Source organism: Salmo salar, chromosome 24 (assembly GCF_965601325.2).
Source record: "Salmo salar chromosome 24, fSalSal1, whole genome shotgun sequence".
Classification (NCBI taxonomy): Eukaryota; Metazoa; Chordata; class Actinopteri; order Salmoniformes; family Salmonidae; genus Salmo; species Salmo salar.
The window spans coordinates 39,617,993-39,639,938 of NC_138314.1; the positions used below are offsets into that span (position 1 = coordinate 39,617,993).

At 43.8% G+C, this 21,946-nt stretch overlaps 1 protein-coding gene across 2 annotated transcripts in view; it reads left to right on the plus strand.

The window, feature by feature from the left end:
- The window catches only part of LOC106585836 (glutamate receptor ionotropic, delta-2), a 623,881-nt gene that overhangs the window by 453,394 nt on the left and 148,541 nt on the right, over positions 1 to 21,946 (plus strand). For both annotated transcript variants that reach the window (XR_001324086.3, XM_014172508.3), the window contains exons 9-10: positions 14,019 to 14,120; positions 21,271 to 21,468. Coding sequence is in view for 1 of the 2 variants with exons in the window: in XM_014172508.3 (XP_014027983.1) it covers positions 14,019 to 14,120; positions 21,271 to 21,468 (300 nt within the window). In the remaining variant the exon portion in view is untranslated. The remainder of the gene's footprint in view (positions 1 to 14,018; positions 14,121 to 21,270; positions 21,469 to 21,946) is intronic.

The window sequence follows — 21,946 nt, forward strand, 5'->3', positions numbered from 1 at the left end:
GTCCCAGTGGCACAATCGTTTAATCAAGGAGTCCCAAACAAACAACAACATGTGGGAAAACACGCTAAAACGAAGTCGCCACACACAGGGAAGAAACGCAACACACGGAGGAGAAACTTCTACTCCTAGAATAATAAATCAAAACGGTAACATTACCGTGAGCAAAGAAAACCCTGTGGTGCATACACACACCCCTAACAAAGTAACATTGAACAATCCCGCACAAAGACTAGCAGGCAGTAGGATGATAATAAACCCATTGAAATCAACTAAATTAACACAGGTGTGATAAAACAGACAGACACAAACGAAAAGGAAAAATGGATCGGTGGCAGCTAGTAGGCCGGCGACGACGACCGCCGAGCGCCGCCCGAACAGGGAGAGGAGCCACCTTCGGTGGAAGTCTATGGTGACCAGTGAGCTGAGATAAGGCGGGGCTTTACCTAGCAAAGACTTATAGATGACCTGGAGACAGTGGGTTTGTCGACAAATATGAAGTGAGGGCCAGCCAACAAGAGCATACAGGTCGTAGTGGTTGTCACGTCGTGATCAGTAAACGGGGTTGTTTGTTATTGTAGTTTGGTCAGGGCGTGGCAGGGGGTGTTTGTTTTATGTGTTTCGGGGTTTTTTGGTTAATGTTCTATGTTAGTTATTTCTATGTTCATTCTATTTTTTCTATTTCTATGTTTGGTTTATTGGGTTGACCTTCAATTGGAGGCAGCTGTTCCTCGTTGCCTCTAATTGAAGGTCCTATTTAGTAGGGGTGTTTTTCTATGGGTTTTTGTGGGTAGGTGTTCCGTGTGTAGCTGTGTGCCTCACGGGACTGTTTTTTCGTCGTTGTTTTGTATTAAGTGTTTGTTTTGGTTTTCTTCATATTAAAGAAGATGAGTATTCACATTCCCGCTGCGTTTTGGTCCCATCCATACGACAGACGTGACAGTGGTGGGTAGTATATGGGGCCTTGGTGACACAGTGACACAGTGTATGGATCCAGTTGGAAGAGTGCAGCATCTGCACTGTATAGTAAGGGGCCTGACACACACGCACACACACGTTCACACTCACTGTCATTCATTTCAGATTTGTTTTCTCATTAAAAGGTTAGCTCATGGAAGACATTTTGATAGATTAGAATACTTTATTTATTAACAAAGTTATTTTAATTTACAAAGTTGAACTCTTGTTTTAATTTGTGCACACGGTTAATTGAATAGGAAAGGAATATGAACTGTATTATTTTGATTAATGTCAGAATTTATAATTATTCACCTCATTCAATAACAAACCACTATATTGCAATTGAATTACATTAGAATGAAATGGAACAATAGATGTTTGTTTAACTACCACATTGTTCACATACCGTGCCTTCAGAAAGTATTCAGACCCCTTGACTTTTTCCACATTTTGTTACGTTACAGCCTTATTCTAAAATGTATTTTGAGAAAAATTCCCCTCATCAATCTACACATAATACCCCATAATGGCAAAGCAAACACTTTACATTTAAAAAAAATGCTAATTTATTAAAAATAAATAACTGAAATATTACATTTACATAATAATTCAGACACTTTACCCAGTACTTTGTTGAAGCACCTCTGGCAGCGATTACAGCCTCGAGTCTTCTTGGGCATGACGCTATGCTTGGCACACCTGTATTTGGGGAGTTTCTCCCATTCTTCTCTACACATCCTCTCAAGCTCTGTCAGGTTCTTATGTAAATGTGATATTTCAGGTTTTTATTTTTAATAAATTAGCAAAAATTCCCCCCAAAACAGTTTTTGCTTTGTCATTATGGGGTATTGTGTGTAGATTGCTTAGGAAATGTTTTTATTTAATACATTTTAGAATAAGGCTGTAACGTAACAAAATGTGGAATAAGTCAAGGGGTCTGAATACTTGAATACAAATTTATCAAACATTTATCTTTTCCAGTGATGAAGACATGGATGTCTCATAATATGGTGGAGTATGCAAAAGGGGTCAACTTTGAGCACCTTTATCTCCTGAATGTTTTGGCATTAAGTCCAAAAGGTTACTTTCTGACCACTTCTCCCAAGGGCAAAAATCTAAAGGGACTCTGTCAAATAGTGATTGGATTCAAATGGATTTACCCTTTTACAATTGGAGCAAGCAATTAAAAACAGCTTGGTACACAGGTGGGAAATCAGAGAGTGAATTTTTCATTCTATAAAGATCAGGCGGAATTGACTGCCGAGTGTATTATGGCTGCGGCGCCGCTGTGGCGCCGCTGAGGCTGATCGCAGAGAAAACAGAGCAACGACATCCCCTGGACCACCTGTGCACTGTCTACACTCTGCTGTTTTATTACTTTTTTGAACCTTTATTTAACTAGGCAAGTCAGTTAAGAACAAATTCTTATTTTCAATGAGGTCCTAGGAACTGCCTTGTTCAGGGGTAGAACGACAGATTTGTACCATGTCAGCTCAGGGATTCAAACTTGCAACCTTTCGGTTACTAGTCTAACGCTCTAACCACTAGGCTACGCTGCCGCCCAGCGTAGCCTCACTGTGTGTAGAGAATGAAGAAAACTTGAGACGATCCTCTACTTGATTCTCGCAGAGACAGTCCCAGAGGAAGCCATTATTTTTTTCTGTGGGTAGGCTTTGCACAGCTCCACAAATCCCGAGTGCACAGCTCCCGAGTGGGGCAGCGGTCTAAGGCACTGCATCTCAGTGCTAGAGGCTGTATCACAACCGGCGGTGATTCGGAGTCCCATAGGGCGGCGCACAATTGGCCCAGTGTTGTCCGGGTTAGGGTTTGGTCAGGGTAGGCTGTCATTGTAAATACGAATTTGTTCTTAACTGACTTGCCTAGTTAAATAAAGGCAAAATTAAAATGGAAAAAAACAGAGCAAGCTAACCACTTTTCTGAGGTAGCATAGGTAGCTAGTTCTTCTGTAGAGACCCTGTTGCATACTCCATTGAATCAATAAGTCTTGTTTTCCAATGAATGAACCTCTTGGTTGTCCCGTGTTAGTGGCTCTTAAACTTATTGGTCCAAATAATAAAAAACAAAACATATAATATAAATACAATTATAAACTGGGTGGTTCGAGCCCTGAATGCTGATTGCCGTTGTATATCAGACCGTATAGCACAGGTATGACAACATATGTATTTTTACTGCTCAAATTACATTGGTAGCCAGTTTATAATAGCTATAAGGCACCTCTGGGTTTGTGGTATATGGCCAATATACCACGGCTAAGGACTGTATCCAGGCACTCCGCATTGCATCGTACAGAAGAACAGCCCTTAACCGTGGTATATTGGCCATATACCACAACCCCTCGGGCCTTATTGGTTAGTTTGAGGATAGAGCATGTTAAGATGACATTCAATGCATCTTCACTTGTACATTTTGTGATTGTGTTACTTGTGTGATAATTGGGCTATGAATAGGAGCTATGTGCAATGGTCAGGTCACTCTGAGGAAGACGTCAGCTTGACGTCGAAATGTCAGTCACCTTTTAGCATCCTGTACAGCAGTGCAGGCTGCTGAGCGGAGGCCGGCTCATAATAAAGGCTGGAATGGAGTCAATGGAATGGTATTCAACGTGTTTTCCATGTGGTTGATACCATTCCATTGACTCCATTCCAGCCTTTATTATGAGCCGGCCTCCGCTCAGCAGCCTGCACTGCTGTACAATGGATTAAAGTGAGCAAAAATAAATCGCTCTACCTTTTTGTTGTTGTTGAGTGCTCCAACTTATTTCTACCTCGAATTAGAGTTTTCCTTGGTATGCCATTCGGCTGATTTGTTTCATTGCGGTTGAGCACCCCTCCTTTCCTCTGTTTGCTGAACCGTGAAAGTCCACCTGAACTCTGGGCCCAAAACGGTTTCATTATTCAAACTGTTCCACATATGTATACATTTACCATCAACTTCATTCAGTCAGTAGTTTGTCTTGTCAATTCGCATGTTTTCAGGTGTTGGCCACACCTAGTAATTGGCCACACCTGCTCTTAATTGGTTTGTGTCTTGAAAGATGCTCTGTTTGAACAGTGGGAGTGAAAATGCTTGGAAGAGGTAGACATACAGTAGTTAGAGGGAAGCGGGCTGGTAAAGAAAGAAAGAAAGAAGGAAAGAAGGAAAGAAGGAAGGAAGGAAGGAAGGAAGGAAGGAAGGAAGGAAGGAAGGAAGGAAGGAAGGAAGGAAGGAAGGAAGGAAGGAAGGAAGGAAGGAAGGAAGGAAGGAAGGAAGGAAGGAAGGAAGGAAGGAAGGAAGGAAGGAAGGAAGGAAGGTGTAAAAAGAGGAATATGTGCTCTAGTAGCTTGGTGATGGAACCTGATGGGAGTGTGGATGAAGTACCTGTGGTGAGGACTGCCGAGTTTGAGACTTGTTCCAAGGATGTAAAGGATGATTCTGTCCCAGTGGAAGTGAGATTTGTGGAGAGAGTGGATCCTTGCAGTTTGGCTGAAGAGTGGAGGACAGTGATAAAGGAAAATGGAACAAAAAGGGCTAAAGTTGTTAATGAGTATAGGTTTTTTGGTTGGCATAAGGTTCACTAACAATAATGCTTTTTGGTAGATCCGTTTGAGGTATCAAGTATGGTAAGTGATGCATTAGGAAAGGTGGAGTCGGTCAGAGTGATCAGAAGTAGCTTTCGTTTTGAATTATTTTGTGTCAAGAGATCAGAAGGAAAAGGCATTAAGGATCGACAAACTATCGACTTATGAAGTGGAGAGTTTGTATTTTTGTAGCAGAGCACCTTTAAAAGGTGTCATCTCTGGTGTTGTGTTGGATGTGGCGGCCTCGTGGTTTACGAGCAGCATGCCAGGAGTAGTTGGAACACGCCGGCTGAACCGTGTAGTGGGAAAAGAAGAAAGCCTGTGGGTATTATTGATGTTTGACTTTGAGTATCTCCCTTCAATGGTGAAGATGGTGTTTGTTAGATATGCGGAGAGATTTTGTGTTCAAGCCGTTGTTTTGCTGGAATTGCAAAAGGTATGGACATTTATCAAGTGTGTGCTGAAGGAATGCTGTTGAAGAATCTGAGGCTGTACGATGTTGTAATTGTGAGGGCAACCATGTTCCCAATTCCCCGGAGTGCCCGGTTAGGGTAAAGAAGTATGAGGTGGCAAGGGTCAGGGCTATAGAGCAAGGCTGCTACACAGAGGCACGTGGAATAGGTGAAGGAGTGAGGGGAGCTGAAGATATGGTGGTACATGCTTTTCAGACTGTGGAGATTGTGTTGTTCAACAGTTGAGGGAGACTGATATGCTGATTGTGAAGAAGGTGGATTTTATGGTGTTTATCGTGCATGTGATTTAATTGTACTGTGCAAACGAAAAGAAAGTCAAAGAAACTGGACAATAGTATCTGCGGCTGAAAGGTTTTTGGATTTCCACGACTTCACTTCCAAAACATTGCAAAGAATACTGTCCGAAGATGGTCTTCCTTCTCAGGCCCCAGAGCCTGTAGGGCTGGCAGTTGAATCTGAATAAAGGAGTACATTGAGTTTAGTTGAATTTTATCAAAAATATTTTTGTTATTATTTGGGCTGATATACACCTATAGCATTTGTTTGTGGACCGCAATAATATCAAAGAAGACCCCTTACAGCGTACTACACTAATAGGGGTACTCTGCCATAAAACTTTGAAGACATGCTATATGCTCTGCAGGGAAGGGGTTTGTTGTTTTAATAACCTTTTAGCATGAACTGTATTTTAACCTCTTTAAACCAATCTGTTTAATAAATACGTATTGAATTTTGACAATTTTTATCAGTCAAGTTATTATTTTAACCGATTTATGTGCGTGGGGTACGGCCAACTCCGTCACGGAGCAATTACCTTTTTGTTTAACGTAATTCGTAAAACCAATTATGTATTGGTACAGCTGATGAAAACAATCCAGTCTGAGCTCTGCTGACCAGTGTCCTGCTATAGATGAGTTCTGTTGTTAAAGGTTGGCTATCCACCCTCTGGGTAGGGTCCACCAATTAAATCATTGTAATTTTAATTAAGTCATTTGTGGAGTTGTGTGAGTAGAATTGATGATGATGCTCTTGCCAGTAATAAGATATTTCCCCACACATGGTGGGGGCCCAAATAAAAACTATCTTCATTAATAAGATAAACTGATGCTGCTCATTATGAAATAACTGGTCCAGTGGAATATTTTTGCACTAACAGTAGTTGACGCATCCAATTCATCAGCATTTTCTCATTATTTCCTTGAAATCCAATTTTGTTTTGAAATGAGCAACATTTTGAACACATTGATGTCGGTGTAACTTGGAAAGAATAGCTTCTGGTTGCATTTCCATCAAACAATCAGACTGTTGTCATAATTGCAATATGTATGCCTATAGTACATTTTACATTTACATTTTAGTCATTTAGCAGACTCTCTTATCCAGAGCGACTTACAGTAGTGAATGCATACATTTCATACCTTTATGTTAATTTCTGAAACCTTTTTAACCATATGAAATGACATCACTTGGGATGGACACTCCTCATCTACTGTGGTGGTAGGATTTTGAAACACGGATCAGACAGCCCAGCCAGCAGATACCCCCCTCTGTCTTGTCTCCAGAGTTGTGAGCTTGTGATGGGAGCTAGTTCATACTGTTGGAACTTGACAGTTGTGCTGCTTTCTTCAGTCCGATATATGTTTTTGGGTCTCAAAACCAAAACTCTTTGCTGTCTGCATGTGTGCTCCGTTTCCCAGCGGAAGGGTTGGAGTCATTGGAGATGTCGATGACTTTGTCTAGTGTGATTTACAAGCTTGGAGTAGTGGTAGCCACAGTAATGAGTTTACAAAGGCTAAGGGTTATTTCAATTCTCTAAAATACAGGCAGTCCTTTTGTTAGGTGTTGTTTTGGAAATAAACATGACTTGTGAGGTGTCCCTGAAAGAGCACGCCCCATGTACTGTTGTATACAATCGATTACCACTTTGGCCTATGCAGCATGTTGGGTCATGTTCCAATTACTTTGAATGTGTATGCTTAGGTGTCCCTAGAGAGCCTGTGTGGAAAAGGAAAGTTGTCTTGTTGCAGTGTTTATGGTAATCCCCCTCTCTTTATGAGCACGCTGACAAACACTGCAGGCAGGCAGGCAGCACACAGGGCCTTCCCGGAGCCGTCAGCCCACAGGGCCACTACACGGTCCTGCACCGTCAGCATGACATCTGTGTTGATTGAACCACTGCGCCACATTGACTTTCCAGTCAGTGTTTAGAGAATCGTCGGGGCAGGACACTATTGATGTGAACCCACTACCCTGCAGTGAGCATTCCTTGAGCGTTCCCTAAGCATTCCCCCATCGAGTAATGAGGTTTATGTAAACACAGACATACTGTAAATATAACCGGAGGAGACGATTCACACAACTCCTGAAAACACAATGGAGGCTAGGAGTTATAAAAATCTTATTTTACTAAACTGGCATCTGGCGCCTGGACTTATGCAGGGCTTTCATCACTGTTAGTTCCCAGAGGTTTCTGCGGTGAGGAGACCGGGCCAGAGGTCTCTGCGGTGAGGAGACAGAACAGACATCACACTCCAATTCCCTATGTTGTGAATGTAACAGGAACTCACTAAAAGGAGAGCTTGACTGTGTAGCCTCTGGAAACATTACCCCCTGCCACCATCCACCTTGGGCTCATCTGTGTGGCCTATTGTGTTTCTGTTGTTAACAAGTGAGGAATGATGTTACGGGTCCTTTATGTTAACAAGTGGGGAATATTGTTACGGGTCCTTGTTGTTAACAAGTGGGGAATGGTGTTGCGGGTCCTTGTTGTTAACAAGTGGGGAAAGGTGTTGCGGGTGCTTGTGTTGTTAGTGTTGCTGATCACTGGTGTGTTGGAGAGTTGCTGGAGTGGCGTGAACCAAAGAACCTTGGCTTCACAGCCCAAATGCCACCCTGTATAGTATAGACTGTATAGTTTGGGGATCTGGTCAAAAGTAGTGCACTATTATTTATTTATTTATATATATATATATATATATACTGCAGAACCACATCAACCCACTGGTCTCACCACATCAACCCACTGGTCTCACTCATCCTACTGCAGAACCATGTCAACTCACTGGTCTCACTCATCCTACTGCAGAACCACATCAACTCACTGGTCTCACTCATCCTACAGCAGAACCACATCAACTCACTGGTCTCACTCATCCTACAGCAGAACCCACTGGTCTCACTCATCCTACAGCAGAACCACATCAACTCACTGGTCTCACTCATCCTACTGCAGAACCACATCAACTCACTGGTCTCACTCATCCTACTGCAGAACCACATCAACTCACTGGTCTCACTCATCCTACTGCAGAACCACATCAACCCACTGGTCTCACTCATCCTACTGCAGAACCATGTCAACTCACTGGTCTCACTCATCCTACTGCAGAACCACATCAACTCACTGGTCTCACTCATCCTACTGCAGAACCACATCAACTCACTGGTCTCACTCATCCTACAGCAGAACCACATCAACTCACTGGTCTCACTCATCCTACAGCAGAACCACATCAACTCACTGGTCTCACTCATCCTACAGCAGAACCCACTGGTCTCACTCATCCTACAGCAGAACCATGTCAACCCACTGGTCTCACTCATCCTACAGCAGAACCATGTCAACTCACTGGTCTCACTCATCCTACAGCAGAACCACATCAACTCACTGGTCTCACTCATCCTACTGCAGAACCCACTGGTCTCACTCATCCTACAGCAGAACCATGTCAACTCACTGGTCTCACTCATCCTACTGCAGAACCACATCAACTCACTGGTCTCACTCATCCTACTGCAGAACCATGTCAACTCACTGGTCTCACTCATCCTACAGCAGAACCCACTGGTCTCACTCATCCTACAGCAGAACCCACTGGTCTCACTCATCCTACAGCAGAACCATGTCAACTCACTGGTCTCACTCATCCTACAGCAGAACCCACTGGTCTCACTCATCCTACAGCAGGACCACGTCTCACTGTGTGGTTCTGGTTCAACAACCTGGCCCCGCACCATAATGTCAGCACCCCCAGCTCCATGCTTCCCCTAATACTTCTGTACCCTTCCCCTGTACACCCTCCCCAGTCTGCCCAGCCCTGTACACCCTCCCCAGTCTGCCCAGCCCTGTACACCCTCCCCAGTCTGCCCAGCCCTGTACACCCTCCCCAGTCTGCCCAGCCCTGTAGTTGGGAGACCTAGTTCATCTGGTCAACAAGTCTGTCTGGTTGTACTAGGAAGTGTTCAACTTGATCTGATAAAGGAGATGAGATGTGGCGAGACTTTTTCCCAATGTAGAAATGTCAAGAGGAGACGACGAATCGCAGGGAACAAAAGGGAGTGTTTCAGTGTAGAGAGCGAGGCATTATGGGATGCTAATAGTGCCATTCTTTAGCCTCTGAATGCAGCACAGGAGAAGTCAGACACAGTCGCACATTTATTGCCAGAGGAATTGAGCCCTTATCTGTCCCTCTGAAGATAAGGGGATGCGCTCTCTCTCTCCCTCTCTCTCTGTCTCTCTCTCTTTCACTCTCCCCCTACCTCAGCGGGACCAAGTTTACCTGTTCGGGGGAGAGCAACAATGTGCATTTTGAAAGTCAGCTTGCATAACTGCATGTAGTGATTTTCCTCCACACCCAACACTACTAGGTCTTGTTCTGTGGCATGTACAGACAGACAGCATTGTTCTACAGGTTACAGAGCAGACAGCTCCTACTCGGCTGGTGAAAAGTCGGTCTTCTATAGACTGAGGGAAGGCAGGGAGAAGGCAGCATGTTCTCCTGATTGACATGTCCGCCCAACACTTACTTTTATTGAGCTCTTCCTCGTATTATGCACAGTTTAAAGGTTCTCGTAAGCAGGGGGGGGCTGTTTGTTTTCCCCAGCACGCTCAGCAGACACTCATCCCTACTGGTGCCTGGGGGGAGGGGGAGGGGGAGGTAAAGGACAGCGAGGGTCACAGGGTGAGACATGTGTTGATGCAGTTGGCCCTGGCGTTATTGGCTCCCTCGCTACCTGCAGCACTGATCACTGGACCGATAATGTTTTATCGATTAGACATGCTAAAAAAAAGGAATAGTTACCAGGGATTTCTTGTAGTAAGTGCTTTTCATCTAAGGGGAAGAAGAACTACCTGTTCTAGTATATTGAAAGAGTTGTTTTTTTAATATTTATGAACAAGGCACTATAGTGCAACCTGCAGGCAGAAGACTCATGAAAAGGTTCAAACCAAAGTTACATAAAGGAGCTATGTTAAATTTACACACAACACACACATTCCCTTTCAGTGTTTGTTTTTCATCTCATAGGAATATTATGTTGGGGGGGAAAAAACTAATTTACACATGACAGACACAAGAGGAATGGATTTTCAGCCTGATGTAATAAACTGCCAGAAAGAATGTCAGTGAAATATGGGGGATTTGAGAGGGGACTTAAAGCCACATAACATATGATACCTTATCCAGCTAAAATATCCAGCTTCTTGGTAGATTATTACTGTAAACCCAACAATGGTGGGATTATTCAGTGCTTGTGAGACAGAGCGAGAGAGAGGTTTAACAAGAATTTTGGCAATAATATATGATGCATAGATTACACTTGCTTACTTTGAGGCAATATGGTACATAAAATGGATTGGAAGTGGCCTCTGCTCTATAGGCCTTCACGCGTCCTAAAAGTTGGACCCGTTCTGAAATGGACCTGGGGCTTTCCCACCTGGACCCGATATACATAAATATTTTTTTTTAATATAGAGACCCGCTCCGAATGGACCCGAATACAACTACACCCGTTCCGTATATTTATATAAAAAAAGATGTAACTAGGCAAATCAGTTAAGAACACATTTTTATTTACAATGATGGCCAAGGAACAGTGGGTTAACTGCCTTGTTCAGGGGCAGAACGACAGATTTTTACCTTGTCAGCTCGGGGATTCGCTCTAGCAGGGCCGTACTGTGTGTGTAGGCTACTGTGTGTGTAAGCAAGTGACACTGTGAGCAGGGAGGAGGGAAGGGAGACCGCAACCAAGCTGACTCGTGCTACAGTAGACTAATAGCTGCCCTAGCTAGGTTATTTATCATCCAATATGATTACATAGTACCTGTCTTGACTGCATCAAACCGGGAGAAGCTAGTTAAGCTAGCTAGGCTAATCGAGGCATGCGCGTTCTTGCCCTACATAGTTCCAAACAACAACAATAACTATTTTCAGAATATGATGTAGCAGGCTACCTGTTGGCTCTTGGTTGTTTTAGCCTATCTTTCTTCCTTTAACTTCCATTGATTAGATATCCCCTAGCTTTTGCCACACATGGAGGTTCTATGACTGTAGTCTATTGCCGCGTTTATGACTTATGATTGGCTAACAACAAGCTACATGCACCACTCTAGTTAAAAGCAAAAGCAGCAGCATAAATAATACAATATATCTCCCTTCTGACTCCTCTCTCTCTTCTGTCTCCTCTGTCTCTTCTGTCTCCTCTCTCTCTTCTGTCTCCTCTGTCTCTTCTGTCTCCTCTCTCTCTTCTGTCTCCTGTCTCCTCTCTCTCTTCTGTCTCCTCTGTCTCTTCTGTCTCCTCTCTCTCTTCTGTCTCCTGTCTCCTCTCTCTCTTCTGTCTCCTCTGTCTCTTCTGTCTCCTCTCTCTCTTCTGTCTCCTGTCTCCTCTCTCTCTTCTGTCTCCTCTTTCTCTTCTGTCTCCTCTCTCTCTTCTGTCTCCTGTCTCCTCTCTCTCTTCTGTCTCCTCTGTCTCTTCTGTCTCCTCTCTCTCTTCTGTCTCCTGTCTCCTCTCTCTCTTCTGTCTCCTCTGTCTCTTCTGTCTCCTCTCTCTCTTCTGTCTCCTGTCTCCTCTTTCTCTTCTGTCTCCTCTCTCTCTTCTGTCTCCTCTCTCTCTTCTGTCTCCTGTCTCCTCTCTCTCTTCTGTCTTTCTTCTGTTTCTTCTGTCTCTTCTGTCTCCTCTCTCTCTTCTGTCTCCTGTCTCCTCTCTCTCTCCTGTCTCCTCTCTCTCTTCTGTCTCCTCTCTTCTGTCTCTTCTGTCTCTTCTGTCTCCTCTCTCTCTTCTGTCTCCTCTGTCTCTTCTGTCTCCTCTCTCTCTTCTGTCTCCTGTCTCCTCTCTCTCTTCTGTCTCCTCTGTCTCTTCTGTCTCCTCTCTCTCTTCTGTCTCCTGTCTCCTCTCTCTCTTCTGTCTCCTCTGTCTCTTCTGTCTCCTCTCTCTCTTCTGTCTCCTGTCTCCTCTCTCTCTTCTGTCTCCTCTGTCTCTTCTGTCTCCTCTCTCTCTTCTGTCTCCTGTCTCCTCTTTCTCTTCTGTCTCCTCTCTCTCTTCTGTCTCCTCTCTCTCTTCTGTCTTTCTTCTGTTTCTTCTGTCTCTTCTGTCTCCTCTCTCTCTTCTGTCTCCTGTCTCCTCTCTCTCTTCTGTCTCCTCTGTCTCTTCTGTCTCCTCTCTCTCTTCTGTCTCCTGTCTCCTCTCTCTCTTCTGTCTCCTCTGTCTCTTCTGTCTCCTCTCTCTCTTCTGTCTCCTGTCTCCTCTCTCTCTTCTGTCTCCTCTTTCTCTTCTGTCTCCTCTCTCTCTTCTGTCTCCTGTCTCCTCTCTCTCTTCTGTCTCCTCTGTCTCTTCTGTCTCCTCTCTCTCTTCTGTCTCCTGTCTCCTCTCTCTCTTCTGTCTCCTCTGTCTCTTCTGTCTCCTCTCTCTCTTCTGTCTCCTGTCTCCTCTCTCTCTTCTGTCTCCTCTGTCTCTTCTGTCTCCTCTCTCTCTTCTGTCTCCTGTCTCCTCTCTCTCTTCTGTCTCCTCTGTCTCTTCTGTCTCCTCTCTCTCTTCTGTCTCCTGTCTCCTCTCTCTCTTCTGTCTCTTCTGTCTCCTCTCTCTCTTCTGTCTCCTCTCTCTCTTCTGTCTCTTCTGTCTCCTCTCTCTCTTCTGTCTCCTCTCTCTCTTCTGTCTCTTCTGTCTCTTCTGTCTCCTCTCTCTTCTGGTTCCTCTGTCTCCTCGCTCTTTTGTCTCCTCTCTCTATCTCTCCTGTCTCCTGTGTCTCCTGTCTCCTCTCTCTACTCTGGCTCCTCTCTCTCCTTTCGCTCCTCTCTCTCCTCTGTCTCCTCGCTCTCCTCTGTTGTCTTTGAAGAGGTAAATCTTTCTCCTCTTTGCCATGTGCTTGTCTACAGGGAGGCTAGTACGGTTTGATCTGAGTCGCAGGAATGTTTTATTGCAACAACAACAACAAAAACAGGCGAGAAATAAGATCTGGGGTAAATGAGTGATCCCAATAAAAAGTGAAGATGTGAAAGAAAAGAGTGAAAGAAAATGTTGAGTTCTGGGTCAGTTAAGTGTCTTAGTGTAGGAGTGCTGATCTAGGATCAGTGTTGCCTTTTAGAACACAATATGAATAAGATTACCTGATCCTAGATCAGCACTTCTACTTTTCCTTCAGCTCCTGCTGCACCCCAGGCAGTTTCTGTTGACAAAACCCTGACGACCCTGACAACCTTACTGAATGAAGAAAATGGCCCAAATTGAACCCTGTTCCCAACATAGTGCACTACTTTTGACCAGGGCACAAAAATAGTCCAATGGCTATTCAGAGCACCATTATGAGCCATTATGAGTAGTCAGGGTAGCCCCATTATGAGTAGTCAGGGTAGCCCATTGACTGTCCTGCACTTGTTTCTCTTCACAGACAGTAACAGTATATCAATTGTATGTCATTATGAGAATTGTATGTCAGTATGTCATTTTGAGAAAGTGGGAAACATTTGATCGTCATGATTGACTGTGTCATCAAGCTGCTGGAATGATGCTTGTTTGGTGTGTTTGTTCTAAGCCAGAATATAATAATATTCACTTTTTATCCCAATGAGACTTACCATTATGCGTTCATACATTTTCATATAGTTGTCCCCAGGAGGATTCGAAGCCACAACCCTGCACCATACACCATGCTCTACCACCTGATCCACAGAGGACTGTTGTGTTAACATGTTACCATGTCACTAATAAACTGTACTTCCTGCTTGTCTTCCAGCTGGCCACCTGGGACCCAGTGCACGGCCTCAACGGAACGCTAACTGACAGGAAGCTGGAGAACAACATGAGGGGCGTGGTTCTGCGAGTGGTCACTGTCCTGGTGAGTACTGTACTGTTCACCCTGTATCAGAGTAGGGTGAAGTTGCCCCTAGACGCTGACTTCAGCCCAGAGCTGTCTGTATCTGCCATGGGCCTGTATGTACACTGCTGTTTAATAGACTTGGCATCATAAAGATATCACTTGTAATTTGTCCTGGTGCGTCGACGATGTTCATCACTCCCAGATATAAGTCGGCGTGTCTGTTCACGGACAGCAAGTGGACAACGGGCGCTTCATTAAAAGCAATTTCAGAAGTTGAATTGAGCTCCATTATATTGAGGTTCAAGTTTTTCTATCTCGCCTCCAGCGCCGATTTGAGTGAGTCCCCAGAGTGCTTAAAGATTCAGAGCATTAAGTTCTTCATATCGCAGCTTTGAAGTCTGGGGGGGAAGAAAGAGATGATTCTACCACTCTCTTTTTTTGATTTTCATCCCTGTCAAAAAGCACATGGAGTCTGTTTTCTCAGCAATGGTGTGTAGGAAAAGGGTTGGGTGGTGTGTGCGTGTGAGTTTGTGCATGCATGTGTGTGTGTTTTCCCAGAGGCACAAGGGAAAAGACTGCAGTATTCACTGACAAATCCCTTTGTCTCAATCTTTCTCTCACTCTCTCTCTCTCTATTTTCAATTTCAGGGCTTTATTGACATGGGGAACATATGTTAACATTGCCAAAGCAAGTGAGATAGATAATAAACAGTAAAAATTAACAGTAAACATTACACTTCCAAAAGTTCCAAAATAATAAAGATATTTAAAATGTCATATTATGTGCAAATAGTTAAAGTACGAAAGGGAAAACAAACATCAATATGGGTTGTATTTACAATGGTGTTTGTTCTTCACTGGTTGCCCTTTTCTTGTGGCAACAGGTCACACATACTGCTGCTGTGATGGCACACTGTGGTATTTCACCCAGTAGATATGGGAGTTTATCAAAATTGGCTTTGTTTTCCTTTCTCAATAGCGAGTCTATGCCTACTGAGTCTGTACATAGTCAAAGATTTCCTTAAGTTTGGGTCAGTCACAGTGGTCAGGTATTCTGCCACTGTGTACACTCTGTTTAGGGCCAAATAGCATTCTAGTTTGCTACATTTTTTTGTTAATTCTTTCCAATGTGTCATGTAATTATCTTTTTGTTTTCTCATGATTTGGTTGTGTCTAATTTTGTTGCTTTCCTGGGACTCTGTAGGGTGTGTTTGTGTTTGAACATAGTCCCAGGACCAGCTTGGTTAGGGGACTCTTCTCCAGGTTCATCTCTCTGTAGGTGATGGCTTTTTATGGACGATTTGGGATCTCTTCCCTTTTAGGTGGTTGTAGAATTTAACTTCTCTTTTCAAGGATTTTGATAATTAGTGGGTATCGGCCTAATTCTGCTCTGCATGCATTATTTGGTGTTTCACGTTGTACATGGAGGATATTTTACAATAATTCTGTATGCAGAGTCTCAATGTTCCTTATGTTACTTTCGATGGCATAGAAGGCCATGTTTAGGCCAGGTATGTATCGTTTTTTGTGTGCTCTAGGGCAACTGGACCTTTTTTGGAACACCTTTATTTCTGTCTTAGTAAGATTTACTGTCAGGGCCCAGGACCTACAAAATCTGTGCAGAAGATTTAGGTGCTAGAAGCACCAGATCATCAGCAAACAGTAGACATCTGACTTCAGATTCTAGTAGAGTGAGGCTAAAGACTGTTCTAGTGCTCTTGCCAATTTGTTGATATATATGTTTAAGAGGATAGGGCTTAAGCTGCATCCCTGTCTCACCCCACGGCCCTGTGGAAAGAAATGTGTTTGTTTTTTGCCAATTTTAACCGCACAATTGTTGTTTGTGTACATGGATTTTATAATGTCATATGTTTTTCCCCCAACACCACTTTCCATCAATTTGTATAGCAGACCCTCATGCCAAATTGAATCAAAAGCTTTTTTGAAATCAACAAAGCATGAGAAAACTTTGCCTTTGTTTTGGTTTGTTTGTTTGTCAATTAGGGTGTGCAGGGTGAATGCGTGGTCTGTAGTACAGTAATTTGGTAAAAAGCCAATTTGACATTTGCTCAGTAAATTGTTTCCACTGATGAAATGTATGAGTCTGCTGAGGATTTTACCAAGGTTGCTGTTGACGCATCTCTCTCTCTCTCTCTCTCTCTCTCTCTCTCTCTCTCTCTCTCTCTCTCTCTCTCTCTCTCTCTCTCTCTCTCTCATTTGCTCGACCTCTGTGATTGACATCCTTTATGAAGCGCAGCCAGTAAGAATTAGTGTCAAATGTCTAGAGTACTGTGGATGGACTATGTATGAGATGTCGTGTGTGATAGCTAGGCTAGCATTTGGAGGGGGTGTAGCTAACAGTACAGTATGTTAGTGCTTTAGACCCAGTTCAGAAGATCCCTCCTGGCAAAACCCTGATGTAACAAAATCAATGTCCTTATTTGCATGATATTTTATTGAAATAAAAAAACTGACTCTTGAAATCCTGTCATTGATTTGTGGTTGAAATCTGGTTAACATGAGTTTGTTGACATTTATTTTTGAAAATTCCATTGATGTTCAATGTCAGTATGTTGACAAATGATGTTAATGGATGTTGGTTCAACTAACATTTGCCCGGTGGGACAATATTCAATGACCACCCTCTATCTGTAATTATTATTTTTAATTTCAACCAAACCACTTATCATGTTCAATTGATCTACTCAGTGGCTAATTACTATTATTTTACTGCAGTGTTTCTTGGTAGTCTTAAACAAATCTACTTTGTAACAAAAGTATACACCTCACACACATGGTTAAGGGCTTTAAAAAAAGAAATCTGTACCATGTTAGATATAGAGTTGAATGTATTCCATTTTGAGTTTACATCCCAATATCACAGAAGACTGAAATATAACAAAACCATTTGACATAGAAACACTGGATTTTTGGTGTGTTAAAATATGTTAATGTTAATTAAATTATGAAATTATGAATAACATTCCACCCATGAGACCACCAGAGGGCGATTTGGTCATTTGACTGCAGGAAAAGGGTCAACCTGAAAGGGAGTATCCACTACTCCAAGTAGCCCTGAGCTCTTCCCAGCGCCCCTACTCTGTGGATAATAACTGGGTGCCATGGTCGAAAACCACAGAGATTAGCAGGACCCATCAACCCAGACAGGCTGCATCCCTCCCTGCCAGGCATCATCTCCAACTCTGCTCACTCTGCTCAGAGACTGTTTGATAATAACAGCAGTAGCACCAGTCATCCATTGATTTAATGCTTTCCCATGGAGGCCTTTTTAGCGGTGATCTATTTGGGTGGAAAATTGCCAATTCCAGCTTAAACGTTAATTTAAAAAAACACTTAAAAATGGGAAGAAATATGTGTGTGTATGTCTAAGGGGGATGAGGGGTGCCAGTGGGATCTTGGCGGGGGCTTGGTTACGCATGATGTGTATGTTAGGGGAGTCGAGGAGCAGTGGGATCTGGAGGCTTTGTACAGTCAATGCCTCCTTCCCTCCCTCCAGGTGGCTGATGGGTATTAGAGTGCCCAGTCTTTCTCGGGATCTGAAGTGCAGAGAGATAGAGAGTGTTCTCCGTCCACGCCCCAATGACCCTCTCATGCAGAGCAGAGCCCCAGTTCAGTGAGTACAGGCCTGAGTCAGGGTATGTGGGCTGGCTGAACAACTCTGGTGAGCCCCTATGGTCTGCATGGTGGCAGTCTGATGGCAGACTGATGGAGGCTGATGGCAGTCTAATGGCAGGCTGATGGCAGGCTGATGGCAGTGGGGCTGCTGCTGTGGCTGTAGGAAGAGCTGATTGGCCCCAAGCTGGACAACCAGGTGGGAGTGAATAACCCTTACATGATGTGTAATATGGTGGCAAAGCCCTCCTGCTATAGACTGACAGATAACACATTATCATTTACATCTAGTAGAACAGAGTCTCTATAAAGAGCTTCCCTCCAGTCTAGAACTGAGTCTGTATGAAGACCTTCCCTCCAGTCTAGATCTGAGTCTGTATAAAGACCTTCCCTCCAGTCTAGAACTGAGTCTGTATGAAGACCTTCCCTCCAGTCTAGAACTGAGTCTCTATAAAGACCTTCCCTCCAGTCTAGAACTGAGTCTGTATAAAGACCTTCCCTCCAGTCTAGAACTGTCTGTATAAAGACCTTCCCTCCAGTCTAGAACTGAGTCTCTATAAAGACCTTCCCTCCAGTCTAGAACTGAGTCTCTATAAAGACCTTCCCTCCAGTCTAGAACTGAGTCTGTATAAAGACCTTCCCTCCAGTCTAGATCTGAGTCTGTATAAAGACCTTCCCTCCAGTCTAGAACTGAGTCTGTATGAAGACCTTCCCTCCAGTCTAGAACTGAGTCTCTATAAAGACCTTCCCTCCAGTCTAGAACTGAGTCTGTATAAAGACCTTCCCCCCAGTCTAGAACTGAGTCTGTATAAAGACCTTCCCCCCAGTCTAGAACTGAGTCTGTATAAAGACCTTCCCTCTAGTCTAGAACTGAGTCTGTATAAAGACCTTCCCTCCAGTCTAGAACTGAGTCTGTATAAAGACCTTCCCTCCAGTCTAGAACTGTCTCTATGAAGAGCTTCCCTCCAGTCTATAACTGTCTATAAAGACTTTCCCTCCTGTCTATAGGAACACACACACACACTGGAATGGATTTGATTACATAGTGCAAAGCGTAAACACATTGAAACCGACACAAACACACATTAAAGCTCCCGCACACAGACACTGCTTCCTGCTGAGACACATACACACGGCTACACACTCTCACAATCATGTAGTGCACCTCCCACTGTGATAAAGTAGGAAACATGCTCTCACAGATGTACACTTGTACCGTTTCACGCTCAGTATTGATTTTCTCGCTGCTGAGATGGTCTGCGAGATCTGGGGTGCATTTGAATCAATGTGTAGTTGTGCGGAAGTGATAGCCATATACTGAGGAGGTAATCAATGTGTAGTTGTGCGGAAGTGATAGCCATATACTGAGGAGGTAATCAATGTGTAGTTGTGCAGAAGTGATAGCCATATACTGAGGAGGTAATCAATGTTTAGTTGTGCAGAAGTGATAGCCATATACTGAGGAGGTAATCAATGTGTAGTTGTGCGGAAGTGATAGCCATATACTGAGGAGGTAATCAATGTTTAGTTGTGCAGAAGTGATAGCCATATACTGAGGAGGTAATCAATGTGTAGTTGTGCAGAAGTGATCGCCATATACTGAGGAGGTAATCAATGTGTAGTTGTGCGGAAGTGATAGCCATATACTGAGGAGGTAATCAATGTTTAGTTGTGCAGAAGTGATAGCCATATACTGAGGAGGTAATCAATGTGTAGTTGTGCAGAAGTGATCGCCATATACTGAGGAGGTAATCAATGTGTAGTTGTGCGGAAGTGATAGCCATATACTGAGGAGGTAATCAATGTGTAGTTGTGCAGAAGTGATAGCCATATACTGAGGAGGTAATCAATGTTTAGTTGTGCAGAAGTGATAGCCATATACTGAGGAGGTAATCAATGTGTAGTTGTGCGGAAGTGATAGCCATATACTGAGGAGGTAATCAATGTGTAGTTGTGCAGAAGTGATAGCCATATACTGAGGAGGTAATCAATGTGTAGTTGTGCGGAAGTGATAGCCATATACTGAGGAGGTAATCAATGTGTAGTTGTGCAGAAGTGATAGCCATATACTGAGGAGGTAATCAATGTGTAGTTGTGCAGAAGTGATAGCCATATACTGAGGAGGTAATCAAGGTCGTTGTGCCGAGTGTGCCCTGGGGGCGAGGGCGAAGTGATAGCCATATACTGAGGAGGTAATCAATGTGTAGTTGTGCAGAAGTGATAGCCATATACTGAGGAGGTAATCAATGTGTAGTTGTGCAGAAGTGATAGCCATATACTGAGGAGGTAATCAATGTGTAGTTGTGCGGAAGTGATAGCCATATACTGAGGAGGTAATCAATGTGTAGTTGTGCAGAAGTGATAGCCATATACTGAGGAGGTAATCAATGTGTAGTTGTGCAGAAGTGATAGCCATATACTGAGGAGGTAATCAATGTTTAGTTGTGCAGAAGTGATAGCCATATACTGAGGAGGTAATCAATGTGTAGTTGTGCAGAAGTGATCGCCATATACTGAGGAGGTAATCAATGTGTAGTTGTGCGGAAGTGATAGCCATATACTGAGGAGGTAATCAATGTGTAGTTGTGCAGAAGTGATAGCCATATACTGAGGAGGTAATCAATGCAACATGAGCCACTTCAAGGAGGAAAAACCTGCTCTTCTTCCATTCTACAATTGAGGTAACAGCAACAGGGGGAGGGGTAGTGTGTCAGAGTAGCACATTTGTGTGTGCGTGTGCATGTGTGTGTGATGCCTGTATGTGTCTGTGTGTGTAAATATACACTTATGTGTCAGGTAAAGTTGTGGTTGGGGGGCTATGATGGAGTGTAGGAAGTGGTAGGTAGGTAGGTAGGTAAGTAGGTAGGTGTCATGGTGCGCGACGTGGCGGGGGTTCCCTCACTGATTGATGGTGCCTCACGGCTACAGTGGGAGTCGGCATGCATGTTCACACTCCCACTAATAGCTTATTGAGTGACGGGGGCCATGGAGGATTAGAAAGAACTGGCTTAATGTGCATGCCGTGTTTATTCAATAACACCCCCTCAGTAATACATCTGGCTGACATATTCCCAGAAACATTTCAGTCATCAATAGGGATTTATTAAAGAGGAAGGAAGCCAGGAAGAGAAAGGGCTACTGTTTCTTCTTCTTGGCGGAAAGTTGAGACATGTTGCAGGATAGTCCATGACAATTAGCAAGTGGAGTGTGTACATATTCGTCATATTTTACACTCTCTCTATTTCTCTCTTTCTCTCTATTTCACACCTCTCTTTCTATCTCTCTCTCTCACCGCTCTCTCTCTGTAAGGTTACTGTGTGTTAGGTGGAAAACAATAGCATAAATTTTGTGACGATGAGGCAAAAAATCCTGGGAAAGGATATGGACTGGCCGGCTCAAATTGACCCATTCAATAAGTTGTAAACCATGTAAGAAAAAAGCATGGGGTGGAGGCAGAGGAGACCTGGGCTACAATACAGTAGTGCCGGATGGAGGATATAGCAGTAAGGTTGAACATTGATTTTTGTCCCAACAGGAGGAGCCCTTTGTGATGGTGTCAGAGAATGTCCTTGGGAAGCCTAAGAAGTACCAAGGTTACTCCATCGACGTACTGGATTCTCTCTCTAACTACCTGGGCTTCAAGTACGAGATCTATGTGGCCCCTGACCATAAGTACGGGAGCCAACAGTCCGACGGGGTCTGGAACGGACTGATGGGAGAGCTGGTCGCCAAGGTGAGAGACTCTGGCTCTGTCCCAAATGACCTATGGGCCCTGGCCAAACGTTGTCCAAAATGACACCCTACTCCCTATATAGTGTTCTACTTTTGATGAGAGCCTTATGGGCCCTGGTCAAAAGTAGTTGATTACATAGGGAATAGGGTGCAGTGCTGTTGACCAGAACCCTATGGGCACCCTATATGCTGCAGTGCTATGTCCAAATGCATTATGGGCACCCTATATGCTGCAGTGCTATGTCCAAATGCATTCCACTAGCACTTTCCAGAATCAAGAAAAAATACCACGTTAGAGAAATAAATATGTCATGTCATCCATGAATTGTCTGTGTTCTCAATGTATTGTACATTGCCTTCCTTTGCAGGAAACACCCTCATCCGTCCGTCCATCCATCCATCCATCCATCCATCCATCCATCCATCCATCCATCCATCCATCCTCATCACCTCAACCAAAGTACATCAAGCGTAATGTG